The 27426-nt window shown below is 41.7% G+C and overlaps 1 protein-coding gene across 1 annotated transcript in view; it reads right to left on the reverse strand.

Moving 5' to 3' along the window:
- LOC126331644 (mitochondrial uncoupling protein 4) overlaps positions 1-27426 on the reverse strand; it is a 427006-nt gene that overhangs the window by 399490 nt on the left and 90 nt on the right. Inside the window, exon 2 of the mRNA XM_049996509.1 lies at positions 27105-27334. Within this exon, the coding sequence (XP_049852466.1) occupies positions 27105-27201 (97 nt within the window). The 5' untranslated portion in view covers positions 27202-27334. The remainder of the gene's footprint in view (positions 1-27104; positions 27335-27426) is intronic.

The following is a 27426-nucleotide window of genomic DNA, read 5'->3' on the forward strand; positions in this document are numbered from 1 at the left end:
GAGACAGATTTAGAATATGAGTGATTTTACGCTTCATTTACATCAATGACTACTTCATGTAAAAAACGAAATGGTTCCGAGGTGTCAAAAGCCTCTCTGAACTTAAGTCTATGATACGACAGCTATACAAGAATTATTCCATCACTTCTTTCAGTAAATCTGGTGTAACAGTTTCTTTTACAACCACCAGCGCTCATTTTTTCCTCTTGAAATACCGCTGAGTCCGGATATTTGATAAATCGCTGTACACGGTTCTTGAAAGGTAATAAAGACATTGAACGGTGCAGTACAGGCTGTATTCGGTGGAACTGCATTGTAAAAAACTTTTTTTTTTTTTTTTTTTACAAATATAAAGGGCAATCGAAAAGTTTCGTTCATGGGCGTTGCTCCAGCGTATATGTAACACGGCGCTACACCGATCTTTGTGTATGAGCACGAACATGTAGCGAAGGGCACACACTTCGGTAATCGCGTCTTTTCGACGTGCATGTGGAAACGTGAACTATGGCGACGCCATTACCAAATGCGTCCAAAAAGGACCAGTGTGCTGTTGGCATTTTCTTAGTTGCTAAAGGACGAAAGCCGGTAGACATCAACCGGAGAATGAAGAATGTGTATTGGGTAGTACTCTGTCGAAAACCACCGTTATGGAATGCTGCGCCGAGTTTGCTGCAACCCACGTGCGCTTATCACAAATGTTGTAACACAGAAGTTACGCCAACTCAAGTGGGAGGAGACACCCGAGCACCCGCACTAGAGTCCTGACCTCTCCCCACGCGATTATCACGCCTTCGGTCCCTTGAAAAAGGCCTTGAATGGTCGACGATTCCTGTCGGACGAACATAAGGCAGTTACGGATTCTCCACGCAGAAGGACAGGGTATTTCACCAAAAAGAAGTCGTCAACTTGGGATGATTGTCTCAGTGCTCACGGAAAATTTACCTCATTGCCATACGATTCTGGAGAAACTTTTTGATCGCCACTTGTAAAATTTACGATGTCTACTGCTGAAAACTGCATTCGCGGAAATAAGATTTTCGCGAATAACATAGTAAAATATTGACTCAGGCAACAGGGCGGCAAATTACATACAGTTTTCCTTTATAGCTATCTATCGATTAACGACAGAAAAAAAACCCACACCGTCGAGAATATTCCTACAGACTGATTCTATGGGCTCTTGAATCCAACCTAAAGAGTGACACATTATCCATCGTTTTGCGAACTGTAACGCTGCCCTACCATGTACACACATCAAGAAAAGTTTTGCATCACCTCGGTTCCGAGACTTCCGGAACCTGTACAGAAAATTGGAATAGAAGTCAACATAAACATCATCTCCGCCCTTTTTATTGCTCACGAAAACCACACATTGCATGTTGTACCACCATATAGGAGAGACCTTCAGAGGTGGTGGCCCACAATGCTGTACAATACCAAGTAGCACGTCCTCTTGCATTGATGCATGTCTGTTTTCGTCGTGCCGCACCATCCACAAGTTCATCGGGGCACTGTTGGTCCAGATTGTTCCACTCCTCAACGACGATTGGGCGTAGATCCCTCAGAGTGGTTGCATCACGTCGTCCATAAACAGCAATTTTCAAATCTATCCCAGACATGTTCGATAGGGTTCATGTCTGGAGAACATGCTGGCCACTCTAGTAGAGCGATGTCGTTATCCTGAAGAAAGTCATTCACAAGATGTGCACGATGGGTGCGCGAATCGTCGTCCATGAAGACGAATGCCTCGCCAATATGCTGCCGATATGGTTGCACTATCGGTCGGAGGATGGCATTCACGTACTGTACAGCTGTTACGGTGCTTTCCATGCCCACCAGCGGCGTACGTCGGCCCCACATACTGCCACCCCAAAACAGCAGGGAACCTCCATCTTGCTGCACTCGCGGGACAGTGTGTCTAAGGCGTTCAGCCTGACCGGGTTGTTGCCTCCAAACACGTCTCCGACGATTGTCTGGTTGAAGGCATATGCGGCATTCATCGGTGAAGAGAACGTGATGCCAAACCTGAGCGGTCCTTTCGTCATGTTGTTGGGGCCATATGTACCGCACTGCATTGTGTCGTGGTTGCAAAGATGGATCTTGCAATGTGCGTTGGGTGTAAAGTTGCGCATCATGCAGCCTATTGCGCACAGAGTCTTAACACGACGTCCTGTGGCTGCACGAAATGCATTATTCAACATGGTGGCCTTGCTGTCAGAGTTCCTTGGAGGGATAATCCGTAGGTAGCGCTCATCCACTGCAGTAGTAGCATTTGGGCGGCCTGAGCGAGGCATATCATCGAGAGTTACTGTCTCTCTGTATCTCCTCAATGTCCGAACATCACTTTGGTTCACTCCGAGGCCCCTGGCCACTTCCCTTGTTGAGTGACCTTCCTGGTACAAAGTAACAATGCAGACGCAATTGAACTGCGGTATTGACCGTGTAGGCATGGATAACTACAGACATGAGCCGCGTACCTCCTACCTGGGGGAATGACAAACTGGTCGGCTGTCGGACCCCCTCTGTCTCATAGGTGCTGCTTATGCTCGGTTGTTTACATCTTTGGGCCGGTTTAGTGACATCTCTGAACTGTCAAAGGGGCTGTCTGTGTCTTTCATACAATATCCACAGCTAAAGCCTATCTTCCGGAGTTCTGGGCACGGGGATGGTGCAAAACTCTTTAATGAGTGGCGTTAGTCTGTAACGTGAAAAGTAACATGGATAGTTCGGTGCAGACAGTGGCTCAGTACAGAGCAAGGTGGCGCAGAAGTTATGACATTGCACTCGCATTCTAGAGAAATCCAGATTAGGTAGTCCTTGGTTTTTCTAACAGTTTCAAATATTTTTATTTTTATTTTGATTTACTTATTTACTGGGAAGGAGGCGTTATTTCTTTTCCCACCCTTCTCAGTCTGAGATTGTGCTCCATCTCTAATGACGCGTCGTCGACAGGATATTAGATATCATTGGACGGTTTCCATTTCTGAAAGAATATTTCACGAATATAGACTTTGCTACTTCAGCTAAATCACTGATGGGTTGAATTGGTTCCCTATTCCTCGTAATGGATCAAGGCAGTCAGATGTACTATTTCTTGACTTCTGAAAAATAACAACACCTACGCTTACTATCCAAATGACGATTTATGGAGTATCAGGTGAAATTTGTGTTGTGACTGGACAGAGGATTTCTTAGTAGGGAGGACGCAGCATATTATCTTGGATGGAAAGACATCGACAGATGAAGTAACATCGCGGGGTGCTCAAGGGAAGTGTATGGGGATCCTTACTGTTCATGGTGTATATTGATTACCATGTACACAACATTACCAGTAACCTTAAACTTTCCGCGGATGATATATATGACGACTTCATTAAAGTACTACCTGACAAAAGCTGCTGCTGTTGTTGTCTTCAGTCCTGAGACTGGTTTGATGCAGCTCTCCATGCTACTCTATCCTGTGCAAGCTTCTTCATGTCCCAGTACCTACTGCAACCTACATCCTTCTGAATCTGCTTAGTGTATTCATCTCTTGGTCTCCCTCGACGATTTTTACCCTCCACGCTGCCCTCCAATGCTAAATTTGTGATCCCTTGATGCCTCAAAACCTGTCCTACCAACCGATCCCTTCTTCTATTCAAGTTGTGCCACAAACTTCTCTTCTCCCCAATCCTATTCAATACCTCCTCATTAGTTATGTGATCTACCCATCTAATCTTCACCATTCTTCTGTAGCACCACATTTCGAAAGCTTCTATTCTCTTCTTGTCCAAACTGTTTATCGTCCATGTTTCACTTCCACACATGGCTACACTCCACAGAAATACTTTCAGAAACGACTTACTGACACTTAAATCTATACTCGATGTTAACAAATTTCTCTTCTTCAGAAACGCTTTCCTTGCCATTGCCAGTCTATCATCAGTTATTTTGTTCCACAAATAGCAAAACTCCTGTACTACTTTAAGTGTCTCATTTCCTAATCTAATTCCCTCAGCATCACCCGATTTAATTTGACTACATTCCATTATCCTAGTTTTGCTTTTGTTGATGTTCATCTTATATCCTCCTTTCAAGACACTGTCCATTCCGTTCAACTGCTCTTCCTAGTCCTTTGCTGTCTCTGACAGAATTACAATGTCATCGGCGAACCTCAAAGTTTTTCATTCTTCTCCATGGATTTTAATATCTACTCAGAATTCTTCTTTTGTTTCCTTTACTGCTTGCTCAATATACAGATTGAATAACATAGGGGAGAGGCTACAACCCTGTCTCACTCCCTTCCCAACCACTGCTTCCCTTTCATGCCCCTCGACTCTTATGACTGCCATCTGGTTTCTGTACAAATTGTAAATAGCCTTTCGCTCCCTGTATTTTACCCCTGCCACCTTTAGAATTTGAAAGAGAGTATTCCAGTCAACATTGTCAAAAGCTTTCTCTAAGTCTACAAATGCTAGAAATGTAGGTTTGCCTTTCCTTAATCTTTCTTCTAAGGTAAATCGTAGGGTCAGTATTGCCCCTAGAAATGTCTTACAATTTAAAACCTGATAATCTGATACCTTGTAGTATCTCCAGGATTCTTCCATGTATACAACCTTCTTTTATGATTCTTGAACCAAGTGTTAGCTATGATTAAATTATGCTCTGTGCAAAATTCTACCAGATGGCTTCCTCTTTCATTTCTCTCTCCCAATCTATATTCACCCACTATGTTTCCTTCTCTCCCTTTTCCCACTCTCGAATTCTAATCACCCATGACTATTAAATTTTCGTCTCCCTTCACTACCTGAATAATTTCTTTTATAAAGCTAAACAAATAAAGCTAAACAAATATTTAGTCTGGTCTTGAAAAGGTTTCAAAGTGGTGCAGAGATTGGCAACTTTATTTAAATAGTCAGAAGTGTGAAATTGTGCACTTCACAAAACGATCCTACCCATATGACAATGATATCAATGCCAGTTGCGTTTACGATTAACCTTTGTCTGCGTAAGGGAATGACTACAGTGAAAATTTGTGCCGGACCGGGACTCGAATCCGGATTTCCCGCTTTACGTGAGAGGTCGCTTTAACTGATTCGGCTATCCGTGCACGACACACGGCCAATCAAAACCTGTACTCGTACACACAATATCTAATTCCCGTACAGGGGAGGATATTTTAACTGAAAATCGCTGCCTGGTATTGGCGTATGAATACGATATTGCAGTGCCTATGTTGTTAAGAAGAACGATGTTCCTCCTGATACGAGGGCTATGCCGAAAGTTTTTAGCAGCCCGTAAACCATAAGGCAGAGTACAGTGGGGTTGTTTTCATTCGAAAGAGCAATGTTTTCCAACCTTGGGACGTGCGCGCGCAGCCCCTGGCTAGCGGTGATCCCCCCACAGTGCGGTAAGAAAGCACAGGCAGTGCTGAGTCAGAGACGGTGCACGATGGAGCTGTCTCGCCGCGACTTTCGCGCCATGATTTTTTACGATTATAAAAAGGGTTTACGTGCCGAAGAATGCCATTCTTCTTTGCTGCGTGCTTTTGCTGAAGCTTCCTCTTCTAGGGCCACAGTTGGAAATTGGTTTCGCGAGTTTTCGAGGGGTCGGCAGGCAATTGAAGATGAGCCTCATCCCAGTCGGCCAGCAACAGCTTTGACTCCTGAAAACATTGATGCTGTGAGGAAAATGATCAAAGAAGATCCACATCTTACATTTTGCGACATTGAAGGGACCCTAAATATTGGATCAAGAGCAGCGCAGACCTTCGTTCATAGTCACTTAGGCCTTACTAAGAGATGTGCCCGTTGGGTGCCACATTCCCTGACAGAAAGCCAAAGGGAGGTGAGAGTGAACTGGTGTCGTTTAATGCTCGAAAAATTCAATGGAGGGAAGTCCCAATACATCTACAATATCGTCACAGGTGATGAAACGTGGGTCTACCATTATGACCCTGAAACGAAGAGACAGTCTTCTGTGTGGTGCTCTCCAGGGAAGGAACCACACACAAAAGTTTGACGAAGTTGGAGCTCTGGAAAAGAGATGGTGGCAACTTTTTTTCACAAAGATTGGGCATCTCACCTCTGTGACCTTTGACACACATCGTACAGTCAATGCTTAATGGTACGTGAACGATTGTATTCCAGAAGACATGGGCACATGGAAGCCACAGCACCCAAAGTCCAAGAGTGGGCACCTTCTGCTGCATCGCGACAATGCATTTGCGCACAGGGCTGCCAGAACGATGGACTTTCTGGAGAAGGAAAAAGTGCGAGTGTTACCCCATCCCCTCTATTCACCTGACCTGGCCCCCTTTGACTTCTTTCTGTTCCCGAAGACTAAGGAAAAAATTCGAGGGCAGTGGTTTTCATCACATGGAGAGGCCATTGCAGCGTACGAGAGTACACTAAGTGACATCCCAAAAGAAGCTTGGGCTGACATTTTCTAAATGGTTTCAGAGAATGGATAAATGTATACATGCTAATGGAGAGTATTTTGAAAAGTTGTAAACTTTTTTTGCAAATAATTTTTTTTCACACATTCTGCTAAAAACTTTCGGCATAGCCCTCGTATGCATGCACGTCCGACTCTTCTTAACACAGGCACTCGCCGGCCGTGGTGGTCTCGCGGTTCTAGGCGCGCAGTCCGGAACCGTGCGACTGCTACGGTCGCAGGTTCGAATCCTGCCTCGGGCATGGAAGTGTGTGATGTCCTTAGGTTAGTTAGGTTTAAGTAGTTCTAAGTTCTAGGGGACTAATGACTACAGCAGTTGAGTCCCATAGTGCTCAGAGCCATTTGAACCATTTGAACAGGCACTGCAATATCGCATCGTCATAATATCAATGAGTCACAGGTGGAATCGGCCAACTTACAGAAATAGCTGGGTGTTACACTTCGTATGGATATGAAATCGCCAGCCGGGGTGGCCGAGAGGTTCTAGACGCTACAGTCTGGAACCGCGCGACCGCTACGGTCGCAGGTTCGAATCCTGCCTCCGGCATGGATGTGTGTAATATCCTTAGGTTAGTTAGGTTTAAGTAGTTCTAAGTTGTAGGGGACTGATGACGTCAGAAGTAAAGTCCCATAGTGCTCAGAGCCATTTGAACCACTTTTTTTTTCTTTTTTTTTTAAATATGAAATTGATTGATCACAGAGGCAGTTGAAGACTTCTGTTCATTGGTAGAATACTGGGGAAATGCACCCAGTCGGGAAACGTGATTCCTTGAAAATCACTCGAGTGACCCATCCTAGAATATTGCTCAAGTATGAGGGACCCATACCAAACACGACTAACGCCGGATTGTGAGCGTATGCCAAGGAGGTCAACACAAGTGATCAAATGTCTATTTGACCCATGAGAGTGTCACGGAAATTCTGAAAAAAAAAAGACCGTAACAGCCAGACGCTTGAAGATAGACACAGACTATCCCGAGAGAGCCTACTTAAAAAATTTCCAGAACCAACTCTAAGTGATTAATCTAAGAAAATGCTGCAACCACTTATCTATCGCTACCGTAGGATAGACGAGGACAAGACTGGACTCATTACAGCGCGCACAGAGGCGTTCAAGCAATCATTCTTCCTTCGAATGTAATGGGAAGAAGCCTTAATAACTTGTACAATTGGAAGTACCCTCTGCCACGCATTTCACACTTGTTTTCAGAGTATGGATGTAGATGTACGTCTATACAAGTAGGATTTTTGATATGGGCTCACGCCAAACAAACATCAGAAAAAACTGTTATTCTATCAGATAGCTGTCGATGCATGTGTCGCTATTTCAGTTAGTGCATTGTAAAACATGTAGGCAATGACAGTTTCGAACTGCAGAAGACTGCTATTGATGATGGCCAATTTAAAAATTTCTTTAACAGGCGAGTGGTGGTCGGCAACAGCATCTGGTGGCATTATTCCTATTAGCCAGATAAAGATTTTCAATCTCTACACACCAAAATTGTATAAAATAAACATTACAAGCTGCTTCCAACTTAAGTACAGTACATTTCATGGTGATTAGCACATAATAAAAATAAATCTTGCCTTTCCTGTCTCGAGAAATGAGAGCATTACATTAGAATATGGAGATTTCCAGTCGAGGTGTTGGTTAGATACGTCTAAGTTTCTAGGACTTCCAAAACATTCACTAGATTCATCTACATCTACATGGATACTCTGCAAATCACATTTAAGTGCCTGACAGTGTGTTCATCGAACCACCTTCACAATTCTCTGTTTTTCCAATCTCGTAAAACGCGCGTAAAGAGCAACACCTACATCTTTTCGTGCGATCTCTGATTTCCCTTATTTTACTATGGAGATCGTTTCTCCTGTGTAGGTCGGGGTCAACAAAATATTTTCCCATTCGGAGGAGAAAGTTGTTAATTGAAATTTCATGAAAAGATTCCGCCTCAACGAAACACGCCTTTGTTTTAATGATGCCCACCTCAAACCCCTGTATCATTTGGTGACACACTCTGCCCCGTTTGGCGATAATACAAAACGTGCTTCCCTTCTCTGAACTTTTTCGATGTACTCCGTCAGTACTATCTGGTACGGATCCCACACTGCGCAGCAGTATTCTAAAAGAGGACAGACAAGCGTAGTGTATGCAGTCTCTATAGTAGATCTGTTACATTTTCTGAGTGTCCTGCCAATAAAACGCAGACTTTGATTAGCCTTCCCCCACAACATTTTCTACGTGTTCCTTCCAATTTAAGTTGTTCGTAATTGTAATACCTATGTATTTAGTTGAATTTACGACCATTAGATTTGACTGATTAATCGTGCAACCGAAGTTTAACGGATTCCTTTTAGCACGTATGTGGATGACCTCACACTTTTCGTTACTTAGGGTCAATTGTCAATTTTCGCACCTTACAGACACCTGTATATTTTCAAAATCGTTTTGCAATTTGTTTCCATCTTTTTATGACTTTACTAGTAGATAAACGACAGCGTCATCTTCAAATAACCTAAGAAGCCTGCTCAGATTGTCTCCAAAATCGTTTTTATAGACAAGGAACAGCACAGCTCCTATAACACTACCTTGCGAAACGCCAGAAATCACTTTTGTTTCACTCGATGGCTTTCCGTAAATTACTACGAACTTTGCCTCTATGACATGAAATAATGAATCCTGTCACGTAACTGAGACGATATTCCATAAGCACGCAATTTCACTACAAGCCGGTAGTGTGGTTCAGTGTCAAAAGCTTTCCGGAAATCCAGAAATACGGAGTCAATCTGAAATCCCTTGTCAATAGCACTGAACACATGGTGCGAGTAAAGAGCTAGTTGTGTTTCACAAGAACGATGTTTTCTACGTCCGTGTTGACAGCGTGTCAATTGGACCGTTTTCATCGAGGTAATTCATAACGTTCGAACACAATATATGTTCCAAAATCTTTCTGCAATCGACGTTAATGATATGGGTCCGTAATTTAGTGTATTACTCCTACTACCTTTCCTGAATATTGGTGTGACCTGTGCCATTTTCCAGTCTTTGGGTACGGATCTTTCGTCGAACGAACGGTTGTATATGATTGTTAAGTATGGGGCTATTGCATCCGCATACTCTAAAAGGAACCTCATTTATATACAATCTGGACCGGAAGACTTGTTTTTATTAAGTGATTTAAGTTGCTTCACTACTCCGAGGATGTCGACTTCTAAGTTACTCATATTGGCAGATTTTCTCGATTCAAATTCTGGAATAATTACTTCGTCTTCTACGGTGAAGTAATTTCGGAAGGCTGTGTTTAGTATCTCTGCTTTGGCAACACTGTCTTTGGTAGTATATCCATTGCTACCGCGGAGGGGAGGCATTGCTTGCCGCTAGCATACTTCACATACGACCAGAATCTTTTTGGATTTTCTGTCCGGTTTTGCGACAAAGTTTCGTTGTAGACACTATTATTAAGCATCTCGCATTAAAGTCTGCGCTAAATTTCGAACTTCTGTAAAAGGGCGAAAATCTTTGAGATTGTGCGTCTCTTTAAATTTGGCATGTTTTTTTCGTTGTTTCTGCAACAGTGTGCTAACCCGTCTTGTGTACCAACAAGGATCTCCGCTCCGTTGTTTGTTAATTCGTTTGGTGTAAGCCTCTCAATTGCTGCCGTACTATTTCTTTGATTCAAGCCACATCTGGTCTACACTACACTGTTAATTTGGAAGGAGTGGATATTGTCTCTCAGGAAGGTGTCAAGTGAATTTTATCTGCTTTTTTGAAGAGATATATTTTTCGTATATTTTTGGAGAATATGAGGGTTACAATATTCAATCTCGCTACGACAACCCTGTGTTCGCTAATTCCTGTATCTGATGCTCGTTATTAGCTCAGGATTTTGTTGCTAAGAGGTCTAGTGTGTTTTCACAACCGCTTATTATTCGCGTGGGCTGATGAACAAGCTGTTCGAAATAATTTTCAGAGAATGCGTTTAGCACAATTTTGGATGATGTTTTATGCGTACCTCCTGAATTCACCTCTACATTCTTTGTCATTTTAATCCCGTGGTCCCACCAGCAGTTTATTGAATTTTTATTTGTCACCCGGCTTTCCAACCATCAAGCACAACAAGTACGTTAATTCCGGGCGAGTATTACATCTTCCATTCATAATTCACTCACACATTATTTTGTAGGTTTCATCGTGACAGAAGAAAAACCTGAGGGATGTGAAACTCGTACAAATATACACTGCTACTGAGATGGAGTTTCGATGGACTGATTCTGTGTACGACGATAACTCAAAAGTGAAGTCGCCAAGTATGAATGCCGTGTGCGTAAGTATATATGTTAAATCTAGGTGACTGTAATGTGCGTGTGTGTATAATCCATTCATCATAAGAATAAAGCTGATGTAAACAAACACAATCGCGATGATTGGTCAGAAGCCGTGGCACACATACACTCGTGTTGTGACGCTTTTGAAAGTAGGTCCTACTTATGCATTAGATATATTATTACTAAATTACGTTAAATGATACTTTAAGATATTCAAATGTATTATCATCCATCAACGATTTTTTAATGATTCAAATGGCTCTGAGCACTATAGGACTTAACTTCTGAGGTCATCAGTCCCCTAGAACTTAGAGAACTACTTAAACCTAACGAACCTAAGGACATCACACACATCCATGCCCGAGGCAGGATTCGAACCTGCGACCGTAGTGGGCGCGCGGTTCCAGACTGTAGCGCCTAGAACCGCTCGGCCACAACGGCCGGCAACGATTTTTTAATCACGCTTTAGCTACGTAGCTTTTATTTCAAAAATCGTGTACACCGTCTTCGTTCTGTTGTGCTCTGTTTGTCGCGCTGTTAATGGGCAGTATGAAAATGGTAGAGGCTGCTTTCTGTTCCGCAGTGAACCACGCGTATGGTATGCGATTAAAAAGTGCTGAGAAATAGGCTGTTTTTAATGTTTTTCATAAATTCACGGAGATACTCAGCTTTAAAGTTTCCCCAGCCACTGTATGTACTACAGTTAATACCTACATCTCGTAATTAGAATCGTTATTTTTTATGAATAATGCACGTATTTTTGTTTCTAATTATATATTGGACGCAAAATTCCAGTTTTCATTTAATATCTTAATTATCGATGTTTTATGAAAGACTATTCATAAAAGTTTCTGAAATTAAGAAAACAATTATTTTTAAGGCAAAATTGATCCTCTTTATTTGGTCTACGTCCATCGTTTTGTACCAGAGGTAGATAAGTGCCATAGAAACATGAAAAACAATCATTTTTACAGCATCTAGCACATCATACAAATGCTGCATATTTACATTTGCTACTGTACCATTACAGTATGAACCCAACAGAACTGATCTAGAGCAAAGTTGCGGGATTTGCCCGAGAAGTAATAAGACTTAAGCTCCCAGAAGTACTGGAACTAACGCACGCTGCTTTTTCACGTCACTGCCGTATGCTAACGGGATATAGAACGGCTCGTCATAAAAGAACAGAAAATATGGCGCCTGGTTGGCTTCGTTGACTCTGTTGTTGACAGGTTCGTTATAAACGTAGTAGATGACACTTCCAGAACTGAAATGTATTTCTCGGATTCCGATATGGAAGGAGCTGAGCGATTACCAGACGACTAATTAATACCTTCAGTGGCTTCAGTATTCACCAGGACGGTGTAATCCCTGCAATATGATTTTGCGCTACACACAGCTCGCTGTGAAAAATTACCCTATGTTTAACTTCGAAATTTTCATCAATCTTGTTTGCAATCAGAGTACGATGTCAGGTGAGAGCGAGTGAATTCCGTCTGGTCACATAAGCGCGCAGTAGTGTTGGAGTTTCTCCGAATATTATTTCATTCTCTTTAAAAATTAAATAACATTCGAAGCTGTATTGCTTCCTTGCTCGTCTTTCTTTACGTCTGAACTGCACCTGCTCACATCACTGCAGGTTAGTTGGACCGCTGGATAGTACTTCACTGTACTGGTCACAGCTTGGCTACCTCCCCACTGAAACGAAATCCAATGAGATTCAAGCAAACGCCGAAGAATACATGGCGTAATGTTTACATCAGTTTTATTCTTATGATGAACGGATTATAGTTACATGTCGTGTTGATGTTGGAGATGATGAGAAGAGATTGAAACCCGGTGGCTACTCCTCTTGAAGGGCACCAAGAGGGCCTCGGAGTTTAACGTCCTCTTCGACGGACGTATCACCATCAACAGAGGAAAATTGTCCACAGCACGTGGCGTACCTGGACTGTCGCCTAGCCAATTACTGACCACGCTCGACAGTGCTTAACTTCGGTGATTCGACGGGAGCCGGTGTATCAACTCGGCACGGCCGTTGAAATGACAGTGCCATTAAACATAGGTGGCTTATGTTATTTGCCAAAGACACTTCCTACTTCGAAATAACTGCGCTATTGTAATTTTATTATTCAGATATAAACAGTGGGCAATTTGATTGCTATTATGTAGTAATTATGTATCATATAATGGTACACTTGTTTGAAATGAACAATGCTTTCTACACTGGGGACCAGAATTTGCAAATCTATAGCTGAAATAATGAAATCCAGTTTGTTGTCTGGGCAGAATTGCAAAATCCAAATGGAAATTATTTTCAAATCTAGTATTGTTTTCGTATATACAAATACAGTTTATTTGAAAGTGATTTACTTGTCATGTCTAATACAAAAAAGTGTATGTACTAAATATGTACAACTAACTGCCCACAAATTGCCAATATCGTGGTTTTAGGAGGGTTGGTCCTTTCCGTGCGTTTACATCTCTGCAACACGGTTGCGATTAACATGATATTTTCGGTATCTCATGATGAAATAAAGCAGTGGGAAGTGTGGGTGAATTAAGGAGAACCGCATACGTCAAATGCGACTCAATTATAAACTAGTTTGCCGCTAAACAGCAAGTTAATCGCAGCTCAGCACCAGTGAGCAAATCTGTCGTCTGCATGTCCGAGTTCACACCAGGTTCAAGAGATTTTTTTTCTTTTTCTCTCGTCGTAAATCAACAAGTGAAAGAAGTGTAGAGAACAGCACGAAACGCACTCTCCAGAGCCAATATTTTTTACGTATCTCGTGTCGATTTATGCAAACATACCAGACAAATATTCTTATTACACTGGTTTCATCTTCAAACACACGTTTTTGGCACGGAAGTTTCGCATACGTGATGCTGGATATTTAGGCATATGACAGTGTACAACTAAATAGTTGTTTGAGGGTCTTCACGAAAGTGACAACTACACACATCAAAATAATTTTTGCATCACCTCGGTTCCGAAACCTATACAGAAAATTAGAATAGAGATCAAAACAAACATCATCCCCACCGTTTTTATTGCTCATGAAAACCACATATTGCATTTTTACCACCATACAGCGAGACCTTCTGTACACACCGGTACTTCCAATACCCAGTAGCACGTCTTCTTGCACTGATGCATGCCTGTATTCGTCGTGCCATACTATCCAGGGTCTGTCGGTCCAGACCGTCCCACTCCTGAACGGCGATTCGGCGTACATGCCTGAGTGGTTGGTGGGTGACGTCATCCATAAGGAGCCCTTTTCAATCTATCGCAGACATGTTAGATAGGGTTCATGTCTGGAGAACATGCTGGCCACTCTAGTCGAGCGATGTCGTTATCCTGAAGGAAGTCATTCGCAAGATGTGCACAATGGGACCGCGAATTGTCATCCATGAAGACGAATGCCTCGCCAATATGCTGCCGATATGGTTGCACTATCGGTCGAAGGATGACATTCACGTATTGTACGCCCGTTAAGGCGCCTTCCATGACCACCAGCAGCGTATGTCAGCCCCATAAAATGCCACTCCAAAACAGCAGGGAACCTCCACCTTGCTGCACTCACTGGACAGTGTGTCTAAGGCATTCAGCCTGACCGGGTTGCCTCCAAACACGTGTCCGACGATTGTCTGGTTGAAGGCATATGCGACACTCATCGGTGAAGAGAACATGATGCCAATCCTGAGCGGTCCATCAACTTGGACACGGAAAGAACTAAGTGACAGTAAATTCTGGATAAAAATCGGGAGCGAGGCTCTGATACCCCACTCATCTAATGAGTCAAGGACATGATGTCGCCAGGTGGTGTCACATGCTTTTCGTAAATAAAAAAAGACGGCACCAAGGTGTCGGCGCCTGGAAAAGGCTGTTCGGTTGGCAGACTCGAGGGACGCAAGATTATCAGTGGTAGAGTGACCCAGATGGAACTCGCCCTGGCACGGAGCAAGTAGGCCATGTGACTCCAGAACCCAATCCAACTGCCGACACACAATATGTTCCAGTAGCTTACTAAGAACGTAGGTGAGGCTGATGGGCCGATAGCTATCCACATCAAGCGGGTTTTTGCCAGATTTGAGCACTGGTATGATGGTGCTTTCCCGCCATTGTTATGGAAAGACGCCATTGCACCAGAATCGGTTGAAGAGAATGAGGAGTTATCGCTTGTAGTCATATGAGAGATGTTTAATCATCTGACTGTGGATCTATTCTGGCCCAGCAGCTGAGTTGGGACAATGTGCAAGGGTACTGAGGAGCTCCCACTCTGTAAATGGCGCGTTATAGGAGTCACTGTGGCGTGTAGTGAATGAGTGCAAAAGGCTGGGGAGGAGGGGGGGGGGGCGTAATTCTCCGATGCAGAGGCTCAATCTTAGTGCCCGGCGTCCGTCGTATTTGCATTGGTAGATAACATGCCATTTACGTTAACTCTGGGAACACCTGTTGGGGCCTGGTACCCGGAAACACGTTTGATATTTCCCCAGACTTGGGAAGGTGACATATGACACCCAATGGTCGAGACAAATCTCTCCCACCACTTCTGCTTCCGTCGTTTGATGCTGTCAGGGTTCCTCTGAGCTGTAATCCGTAGGTAACAGTCATCCACTGCAGTAGTAGCCAGAACAACATCGCTTTGGTTTACTCTGAGACGCCTGGACACTTCCCTTGTTGAGAGCCCTTCTTGGCACAAAGTAACAATGCGGACGCGATTGAACCGTGTTCTTGACCGTCTAGGCAAGTTGAACTACAGACAAAATGCGCCGTGTACCTATCTCCTACCTGGTGGAATGACCTGAACTTATTGGCTGTCAGACCCCCTCCATCTAATAGGTGTTGCTCATGCAAGATTGTTTACATCTTTGGGCAGATTTAGTGACATATCTGAACAGTCAAAGGGCCTGCGTCTGTGATACAATATCCACAGTCAACGTCTATCTTCAGGAGTTCTGGGAAACGGGGTTATGCAAAACTTTTTTTGATGTGTGTACTTAGAGATGTGACAGCCATTCTCCTTATCGGGAGAAGGAAGGACGATTAGGGTTTAAGGTCCTGTCAAAATGAAGGCCACTGGAGACTGATCACACGTCTATATTGGGTAAGGATAAGAAGAAATAGTGTGAGTTCTTTCAAAGGAACAATCTCTACACTCGCCATAATCGACTTAGGTAAACCAGGGAAAACCTAACTCTGGACGGTCTGACAGGGAAGGAAACAGTAGTATCTTGACCATTCCGCCATTCTAATTTGTATTCGTTTGGAAAAAATTGAAGCACAACAGCGTTCTGACGACAACATTTGCGAATTAAGTTCGTTATGATAGCCGCAGACCCGTGTGAGATTCTCTGAGGCAGAATTGGCATGCTTCATTGCAGAGGGCTAACAACACATTCTAATCAGTACATCACCATGAGATGTTACCCAGTATTTTCGTATGCTACACAACAGGTATGAACCAATTTCAGCAGTGTCAGTAGGACAATCTTTGGTTATACTACGATCCTGTGAGTATCTGCAATCGAATTCCCAGACTGGCCCTCAGCAAATGTCTCACTGAAATGAGGCAGATTATGAGACGCGGTTTACTGAAAGTATATGTATGGAATCTAGCCATGTATGGAAGTGAAGCATGGATGATAAGTAGTTTAGACGAGAAGAGAATAGAAGCTTTCGAAATGTGGTGCTACAGAAGAATGCTGAAGATTAGATGGGTAGATCACATAACTAATCAGGAGATATTGAATAGCATTGGGGAGAAGAGGGTTTGTGGCACAACTTGACTAGAGGAAGGGATCGGTTGGTAGGACATGTTCTGAGGCATCAAGGGATCACCAGTTTAGTATTGGAGGGCAGTGTGGAGGGTAAAAATCGTAGAGGGAGACCAAGAGATGAATACACTAAGCAGATTCAGAAGGATGTAGGCTGCAGTAGGTACTGGGAGATGAAGAAGCTTGCACAGGATAGAGTAGCATGGAGAGCTGCATCAAACCAGTCTCAGGACTGAAGACCACAACAACACAATCCGACGCGGTTGACTATGTGAGTCTCCATAAACAGTAGATGCCATCTGTGAAGTTGTTTTCACCTTGGGAGATAATGTTGGGTATGACCTATTTTGCCACACCTAAGGTGTCAATAGTTCGTCAGTTGCACTACGTAGTTCTCACTGGTAGTGCCTATTCTGATCTATAGTTCAACCTAGCCCTTTCAGGGGCTAAAAATACTGATAAAAGTAAAAGAAAAAGGAAGGTAAATTGGGGTTCTAACATGCAACCACGAAGAAGCCATTAGAGAGAGAGCACAAGCTCATATTGCAGAAGGAAGTAAGACATGTCCTTTTCAAGTAACCATGTCGGCATTTTTCTTATCTGGTTTATAAAAACCACAGAAAACCTAAACCTGGATTCGGGATTCAAACCACTGAACTCCCAAATGCCAGTCCACTGCGCTGTTTCTTTGGGTACAAACTGTAAATGTGGTACCAGATTCTATTTAGAGGACTAAGGGCTTGTTGATAAAATGGTGGAATGCTTTACATTGTAGTGTAAGCAGGGCTGGGCCTCTGCATAGTCTGTCACTCCTGTTCCCATCATAGCATTTGCGCCCTGCTGGCCATGGCCTGCATGTTCCTACTTCGAAGACTTTACACACAATGTTTGGCTTCAACGCTGGTTACAAACATTCTGTTTACAGGCTTGATGCCAGCAGGCAATACTGAGAACCATTATCATCATTCACAGGCAGCGCACGCAGTACCTATGGAGGGACTGCTGTCCTGGGGACTACCTCACGTCTGCGGGTCACTAGGTCATAAAGGACCCTAGGTTATTCTCTGCCTGCAGTGTACTTAAGCTGTGATGCAACATCCAGTAGGAAGTTGCAGTCACAACTCAAGTTGTGCTGGCCACTATGGTTTCCCATCTGTTGGACATTTTTCCAAGTCTGTACCACATCGCTTCACTCTACTACACTGCCCAGCAGCTACCAACAATCTTCCTGGGCGTTCACTGCTACTGTGTAGTGCTACAGTGATTATTGGCTCACTATATCTGTGGACTTTGATTTATACTTACCTCTGATCAAGGATCATCATTTCTGTATTACTGTCTTATATGGGACTTAATGTTCCTGTAGTGATGCTGCAATAATGTATATTGTCAGAGTATCTGTGCAATCATCAATCTTCGTTGTGCTGTTTACTGTCATCATACTGGGCTGCACCTGAGATTTGGATATGCTACGTTATCTGGTCTTCAGTCTCGGTTATGCTACAGATCTACAGTGTTACACTGGGCAGCTGACTTGGTATCGTCTCTGGCTGTGGCTTCCCTCTTATCATATTCTGTGTTGTCTTGTGTTTGGCTCAATAAACAAGGTAACTGTCCAGTAGCCATTTATATTGTGTGTCACAATATACATTATCTCTTTACATTTTTCTACTATCAGCACAATTTCTGTACTTTGCTATTACTGTCAATATGAGAGGTTGGAGAGAAACAAAAAAAACTGTAGTGTGCAGCCTGAAGTGTTCATTGCACATAAGTTGAAGATTTAAGAAAGGGACTTCTTTGGATTCTAAGCAGTTGTTTGTGCATTAAACAGCCAAAATATTGTAACCATCTACTTAATAGTGTGTGTGTTCATCTTTGTAATGTAATACAGCAGTGATTCTAGTGATATGGATTCTTCAAGTCCTCGGTAGACTTCCAGAGATACGTTGCACCACACGTCTACACCAAAGTCACATAATTCCTGTAAATTACAGACCAGTGGTTTGTAGGCATGAAGCGGCGCCCGATATCATTCACGATGAGTTCCATCGAATTCAGATTACATGACTTTGATGGCCAAGACATTAACCTGAATTCACTTTGATGCTCCTCAAGTCTCTGTAGCACGATTCTGACCTTGTGACACAGCCAGTTATCCTGCTATAAGATGTCATCGAGAGTGGGCAAGACATCTGTGTAGCATGAAGGGCTGCAGGTGGTTCACAATGATGTGTACATGCGCCACAGCTGCCCTGGTGCCTTGTAGTACTACCACAGATCCCATGGCAGCCCAAATGAATATCCCCTAGAGCATAATACTGCCCCGTATCTGCAGCATGGGGCAGGTTTCGAGCAGCCATTCACATGGCTGACAGTGTATCCGGACATGACCATCGACCTGCTGTGACAAGAAACGTGATTGATCGAAAAAGGCTACACATTTCCACTGATACATGGTAAAATCTCAGTGATACGGTGACTCATGTCGACTGAGTGACACGGGAACAACTACAGGTCACCTGGTGTGGAAAATTGTGTTCAAAAATGTGAACAGTGTGCTCCAAAACACTTGTGCCTATACCAGCATTGTACTTTATCATCATATCTGCCACAGATCACCACCTATTCTGCTTCATAGAGCGGGCAAGCCTCTGGCATCACATTTCAAGTGTTATGGACCTGCAGAAGATGATGAAGATGAAGTGAAAGATGAATCTTATGGTCGATTAGAACAGAAATTAGAAAGTATACAAAGGCAATATGTGAAGACAGCTTAAGGGGAAAGTGGGAAAAGAAGATGCCTTTAGACAGACAATAGGAAAGGAAAGCCTGCATGGTATGTTGAATAAAAAATGGACAAAGACTTACTGACTCTGCCCAATGCTAATGAAGAGTACATGCCTCCAGAGAAGAAACCTAAGTGGCGTGGTGTTCAGCAGATGTTACCACCTGCAATAAAATTGACCATGTAGTAATTAACAAGGGCTGTGCATCTGACATATTTAAGGTTGACATTGTTATATGTTAAGAGTAAAATACAGATAATGCATTGCAGTCTTTAGATCTGTATTGATAAGGAAAACGTCATAAGATATAATGTTTCCAAATTAAAAGAGAAGGAGGCATCTGAAACGTGTCAAGTAGAACTGTAGAAGACATTTGAGATAAACAAAACTGAGACTGGAAAGAAATCAAAGGAAACTGGAGAACGATGACAGATGTCCCACAAGAAACTGAAGATGATGTTTTGGGTACAGAAAACATGGTGGAAGGGACAGGATGGTTTGACAAAGATTGTAAAAAGGCAGTGACAGAGGGAAATGAGGCAAGAAAGAAAATAAAAACAGGGCAACACAATCTAATACAGAAAAATTCACAAATAAAAAGAAAAGGCAGACAGAATCTGTAGAAGAAAGAAATGAAAAGCAGAGAAGAAACAGATTACAGAGCTAGAAGAAAAGTATAACTACCAAGATGTAAGAAGTTCTACAAAATAGTTCAGGAACTGAAGAAAGACTTTCAACTACATATTGTTTTCTGCGCACATGTAGGAAATTTTGTAGTGGGTGGAGAAAAGATTCTAGACAGACGGGCTGAATATTTCAGTGAACTGCTGATCTTTACTACAGAGACAGTAATACTGAAAGAAGATTAAAGAGAGAGTAATCAACCATGGAAAAATATTACCAATGTTGAAATACCTGTACCCACACCAACAGCAGAGGAAGTTAGGTTGGCAATCAAAAGCGTCCAGGAAATGATGACATTTCAGCAGAGATGATAAAGGCTATAGAATTTCCACATAAACTAATCAGACTAATACCGGGTGGTTGTATGCAAAAGTGCAAGCACTCACAGAGATTATGCGTGGGTCATAATTAATGTATGACAGCGAAACTTGGTAGACATTCTAATGCAGAACCGATTTACGATGGGAAAAATTAGTTCCAATTTTAGTCACCAGGTGCAAATCTGGCAATGTGTATGCAAGAAAGACATAATATAGAAATGTTTCCATATGTAATACATTAGGGACAGGTGTGGGCAGACAAGGTCAAGCAAGTGAGAAAGGCATAATGTTAATTTCATTATTTACTGCTGCTCATGCAATTTGCTGAATATGAGCACTGGAGACAGAAACAAGATGCTGCACCCATAACACGACATGATCAAAAATTGCTCGCAGCAGTTATGGTGGAATCTGAGCAATTTGTTCCTGTATACTGGCCTTCAGACAAGGTAGGGAGCAAACATTTCCCTGGTAAATGCGCTCTTTTTGATATGCTCAGAGCCAAAATTCACATGAATTCAGATCAAGCGATCTTGCAGGCCACGCATCTGGAAGACCTCTGAAAATAACATGTTAAGACGATCTTTCACTGGGGGAGCGACACGAAAGGTTGCCCCATCTTGCACGAAAACTGTGGCTTCCACACAGTTGCGCTCATCAGAAGCAGAAATTGCATACTGGACTAGGAGGCCTCAATAACATGCAGATGTCACAGTACATCTGACAGGCCCTCTGGTGTATTCTCTTCATAGAATGGACTGAAAATAAAGGTAACTGTGAATCCACACCACTCAATCACATACAGCAAATACAATGGTTCTTTGTGTACAACACATGGTTTAAAATACCCCAAATTCAGCCGTTCTGTGTTTCCAATGCACCCTGTAGGGCGCAAAATGTGATTTGTCACTCCATCTTGTATGGGTACCAGTGCAAAATAGACTATATGACACTCTATACTGTTGACCTTGGGATGACAAAAGGCCCTCATCAGCATGAAATGACGAGTGAAAGTAGAAGGACAAACTAACTAAAGAATTTGAAATTAACCAAAGTTTATGGTAGGGGGTGTGGTATCCACACTACTTTTCAACACAGTGTGAGAGGGGTAAGAAGGGTGTCATTCTGTTCAACTTGTGAACCAAAAACTGGCATAAGCCAACAATGCTGTATACTGTCTAGATATCTGAAGTACTAGAAGAAGGGTTTGGTGGACTAGAAAAGAGGCAGAAGAACTGGGGTTTTAGGTACATGACATCAAAACACAGTATCTTTCCACTTTTAGAAGAAATGCTGTTGTTAAACAGAAATACATGAAGCTGAATGATGTTAACAATGACAGATGTGAGAAGTTCCAGTACTTCTGAAATCAAGTGGAGCGGATTAAGATGGTTGAACTATGTAGAGTGAATGTTAGAGGACAGGGCTGTCATGAAGGTCTGCAGATGAAATCCAAATGGCAGAAGGTGCAGATGGACCCATTGGAAACGATGGCTCAAAGACCTGAGAAAGATGGGAGAAAGAAGATGGAGGAAACAAGCAGATCATCAAGATTTGGCTTTGATCGTCAGAGAGCTCAAGACGCTACATGGGCTGTAGCACCTAGGAGCAGTAAGCAAGTAAGCCTCCGATGTCCATGTTCCGCAGTGAGACGTACCTGCCCAATACATTGCCATTCCATGGTGCCAGGTCCTAACCATCAGCAATTTATTGAAGGCACTTACGTCAGCAGACATCCCAATTTGCTGCCTGTATCGTCAATAGAATGATTTTCCATTCACCTATGGTCACTTCAATACTATCATTATCGCATCATCTGCCTGCAACACCACCAGGCTGCATTCAATCTCGTGGTGCGCAGTAACCATAACATTCCGATTCATCGGAGTAGGTATAAGAATTCTAAGATCTTTAAAAGGGGTAAGTCAAACTGGACTATTAACTCAATACATTATCCTAATAGCTCATTACTGCAGAATAAATATTGTATATAACCATAACTGCATTGTCCCATCAGATAGTTGCTTCAGTGACAGGCCAGCAGTAAAACAATATATCAGTATCATAGCAGAAATTGCTGGGCCCCTTTTATTTATGATTACTTATACTGTAGCCTCGTATGCAGCTATGTTCATCTTTCAGTAGATAAGACAATATCAACCCTAATTAGTTGAAGTATTTAACTGTTTGTCCACCTGTAACTCATTCATTGGCTTTTTTGTGTCCTTTGAACTAAGCACAAAGCCCTATTCTCATCTCTCTTCTTAGAAAGACAGAGTTTATCCACGTACTCTGCTCTGTGCCATCCTATTGCCACTAATACACCCAATACAGGGTGATTCCTTTTCTCTCAACCCACCTTGTGAAATTAAAAAAGAATTTACCTTTCACAGGCATTGATATCGAAGTTTCATATTTTAATTACATCACTGACCTAATTCTCATACATAATTCACTTGCAATGTAGACCAAGTATTTGTGATTCCCTTTACGATCATGTACCGAGCAGAGTGGCTACACCAGTCTTAAAGTACTGCACACGCATTCGGAAGGAGTAGACTTTATTTCCTGTCTAGTCATCCTGACAGGTTTTCCAAAGGTTTCCCAAGTTGATAATGTGAACACTGGGATGGTTCCTTGGATTAGGCCATTGCCAGCTTCCTGCTCTGTCCTCGCCTGATCATATCCTTCTTTGTTAATGTTTTATATTTGTATAAATATATGTGATCCATAATGTGTTGGACATGCTCGGTACTGTTGTAGTGAACAGACTATGGGAGAATAAATAAATAAAACACAGTTAGGTAGCATTGAAAAATTACTTAATCATTACTTCAAGATGATTATCAAAGTTCAAGAAAAATTATGCAATACAAAAATTCTAATAACCATATTCATTCTACTACAGGTTCTGTAAGACACTTGCAAGGTCAACATTCTGAGATGATGACTGAATGTTATAATCAGTGACGACCTGCTCACTTGTACTAAAATATTGAGGAAATCATTATCATTATATCTAATCTGTCAATCAAGCAATAGGTACCACACTACCACTAAAGCAGTCTGCAACACTGATGGTTCATAGTGGTTATCACCTAACTTTGAGGTAGGCCTATATTTGAATGACATCATTTCTGCAAAGGCTCACGCAAATTGTGTGACAACACAATCAAAGTCCACTGTTTTAAAACTGAAAACATTCTTGAAATCATGGTTTGAAAATTGTCACTGCCCAACAATCTGCAACAGTTGTTACCCCTCATCTGACAGTATCATCATGAAACCTATTTATTAATGCAAGAGTAAATTATTGTTTGTGTGGAATTTTAATGTTTAAAAAATATCACTCATCAATCCCTCTTGGTGATTTTGATTGTCATTGGATGTAGCTGTTGTGGCTGACTCACTTGGGAGCAATAGATAACAGACATATCACACTTCAGTTGGATTAGTCCAGGTGTGGTCCATCACAATGAAAGAACATGAACGACCTCAGTTTGAAACAAGCCTTGATATATGAATTCAATACGATCCAATTCGTCATGATAGCTAAGAGTCAGATTATAGTGCATAGTGATGATGACAAAGTATCTTAACAGCAGCATATGATGATAAGAAAATATACCGAGTATTGAAAAATTAGTGGCAAATTTTATGCTCCTTCATTGAGTGGGTTTTCAATCTTCCCAGAAAACACAAAACTTGTTTATTACTAGATTAAGTGAGCAACATGAGCTGTCTAGATTACTCCTGGAATTTTTCCCCATGAAATAATACACAATTATGTACCCTCGATTCAATTTTGGATGAAACTCTTTACCAAGGACACTGCATGTAAATGTTTACTCCAAACAACCATCATCTAAAAAAACTAAAAATAAGTAAAATCTATTACCATAGGGGTACAAACACCACAACATATTGCTTATACTTTACAGAAATATGGTTCCTTCAATAGCAACCCAATTTCCACATTAAAAATACTGTCTCAGTCACATTTCATTAAACCCATCAGTTGTTGTAACTCACTCATTCTGGAAGACCGTCACCACCATATTCTCTCTTATAGACAGTAACGATGGATGTCTGCTGAAATATGTTATAACAGTTAATGTAGAAAAGTAAAGTGCACTGCAGATAATCTCGAGTGACCAAATTCTGCCAATATATTATTACATTAAATTGCGCCCGAGTGCGGCAATTACATATTATATAAAAGGATTACGAACACCACCTGCAAGAATGTAAAGAAATTGGTCATAAATATTTATTTTTAGAACAAAAATGCCACTGGACTATGGTTACTCAAATAAGTTTGCAAATTACATTTATCCATAAGAATAGGCTATAATAATTTGCCTGTTATCAATTGCAAAATTCTCATCCAGTCATTTGCTAGGATGGTTAAATTGTGGTTGCTATGAGACAAATAGAACTGGCAGGCAAATGTGTATGAGAGAGACACCTGTAATTCATTTTATTTGGGCAGTGATTGTTCTGTTGTCGGTGAAGCTGATTGTGCACTGTGGACTGTTAGTGGAGCCTCGTAGCAGAATGAAGGGAATGGGTGTGCATGCTGCAGATGGCTGGCCTTATCTCTTGTTGGCTGGTGGCGCATATCTGATGAGAAGTGTGTGTCTTTGGCTGCTACTGGCACTCTTTGTCCATCTCAGATGCCCACTAGGAAGTGTTACTGTTGCCGCCTCGACCACAAATGTCTCCAAGGTGATCTCTCTTAATTCTCCAGAGCTATATCCCTTGGCGTGGCACAAATTGCTGACACTTATTCGTCTTCTGGCCAATCATATCATTGTTCACTATCATTGTTAAACATTTTTGTACCCTCCTCAATTCTCAGTAAAAAGGCTTGTTGTAGCAAGCATTCTTTTCCTTAGCAAACTGGGTACCACACATTTCATATAAGCATTTCACATCCTGTAGAGGCATCCAAATGCCCCTTTTGGTCTGATGTCTCGTCTCTTCTGCTCAACAGCACTGAAAAACATTGTGGCCTACAGTAGGGTGTATATCCAGGAGGGACGGGGGTCTCTCTTCGGTTCATCAGCTGCCTGCCACAGAGGATCATGTGTATGGGTGGCTAGGTTGCTATAATTAGGTCCAATACAATCTCTCATTTTATAAATGCATGATTTCTATCAAAATAATTATGATTAACCAAATTTATTTTTCACACATGTCCAAGAAAATGCACGCTCCGTACTTAATAGCATTGATATCAATGATATACTAATGTGTAACCCTCTTTCCACATTGCCAATAAAATCATCCTGTATCCACTGAGTGAGTTGGTGCAGTGATTAGCACACTGGTCTTGCATTCAGGAGAATGACGGTTCAAACCTGCGACCAGTCATCTCAATTTAGGTTTTCCGAGATTTCCCTACATCACTTCAGGCAAATGCCAGGATGGTTCCTTCAAAAGGGCACACCTGACTTCCCTCAGCATCCTTCCCTAATTCGATGGGATCGATGGCCTCACTGCTCGGTCCTCACTTGAGAACCAACCAATCAACAAACCAATTATCCTGTATCCTTTAAGAATATACTCACATGTAAGCAAAAGGAAGTTAGGGCACACATGAAAAATAACAGATTATTATTAAATAATCAATCTAATGATAAAGTGGTGGCTATCTTTTTACAGTTTTCAATTAAACAATGGTAATTATGGAGAATAATAATCATTTATTATAGTCGTGTCACAAAAAGGCATTAGGAGCATTGTACAGTAAAACATTATTTTAGCAATATATTGAGTAAATCAGCTACTGTTAAGGCTTTTAACTATGAATATGCCCAGTTTCAAGACATTAAATATCGATATCCTTTGATATGTGCCTCATTACGTCAGATGGCTAAAAATCAGGCAAAATTACACAGTTCAGTGAAGCACTAGGCCTACTTTTTTTTGTATGTTCCAACCACAGATGATCGTCTCTAAACAGATGGTGTGGGTAAATAAACAAAAAAGTCATAACGGTAAATATAAAACGATTTATTCAATGTCTTTCTGAATTACTTCAACAACCGACCTTCATAGCATCATCAAGCTGAACAAAACCTTGGAAGATTACATTTTATTTATTTTTGTTCATCCAAAGATCATATCACAATGATATATGAATTTTCATGGCAATAAAAAGGAATTCTATAGCCCAAAATATGTTCACAGAATACATAAATATCCCCTATGAGGGTAGAACTGGTGGACAGCTGTGAAAGGATCATTTATGTACGGTGTGCCTAGCATACAAGTATGATCTGTGTGTTTATTAGCAAAACAGACATGCTTGCTACACATGCCGAATAAAAAGAGGTGAAAAGAGAATACACTTATTGTATAGGCATTCAACCGATGTTAGTGAAAAAATGCTCCTGATGTAAAACTTAAGCACCCCACATAAAATTAATTTGTTTGAAAAACATATATACTGTTTACCTTCCTACCCGATAGCATTTTTTCTTTTCCTCAAGCAGACAAACATTTGTTTTGGATATCTTCCATTAATTTATCTGCTATTAGCTTCGTGGTGGCTTTACTCTAAAACTTAAGATTAAGTGTATTAATGATTTTCTTGTTTAAATTCCTATTACATATAACGTATTATAAGCTTTATCACTGAATGCAGTTTCCATCATCAAGACCTTCTTACGGAACTGTAGCATAGTCCAGTAGATTCACATCAATTTCTTATTTTAGTATTAAAAACGATAAAATTGTAAGTTACTGAAAGAAAACTTACCAACTTCTGCTATACTGGCAGCAACAACTGACACGATGTACGTGCACCAAAAGGTATCGGCATACGACGTTTTCGGGGGGACGGGGGGAGGCACCATTCTGCGGCGATCATGTATTCAGCTGAGTTATTCAGAAAGCGTCACACCGTAGAACATACGTGTTTACTACTAGACGCCAAGTTTGTTTTTGTGTTCTCACGATCAGCTGATCAACGCCCGGTGTAACCCATCACTTGTAATAAAAATTATAAACGATATATTTAGATGTATTTGAGAAAAGTATTTAAACGGAATAACGACAAAGTGTTTGTAATTCTCGCTTAC

This window comes from Schistocerca gregaria, chromosome 2 (genome assembly GCF_023897955.1).
Source record: "Schistocerca gregaria isolate iqSchGreg1 chromosome 2, iqSchGreg1.2, whole genome shotgun sequence".
Taxonomy (NCBI): Eukaryota; Metazoa; Arthropoda; class Insecta; order Orthoptera; family Acrididae; genus Schistocerca; species Schistocerca gregaria.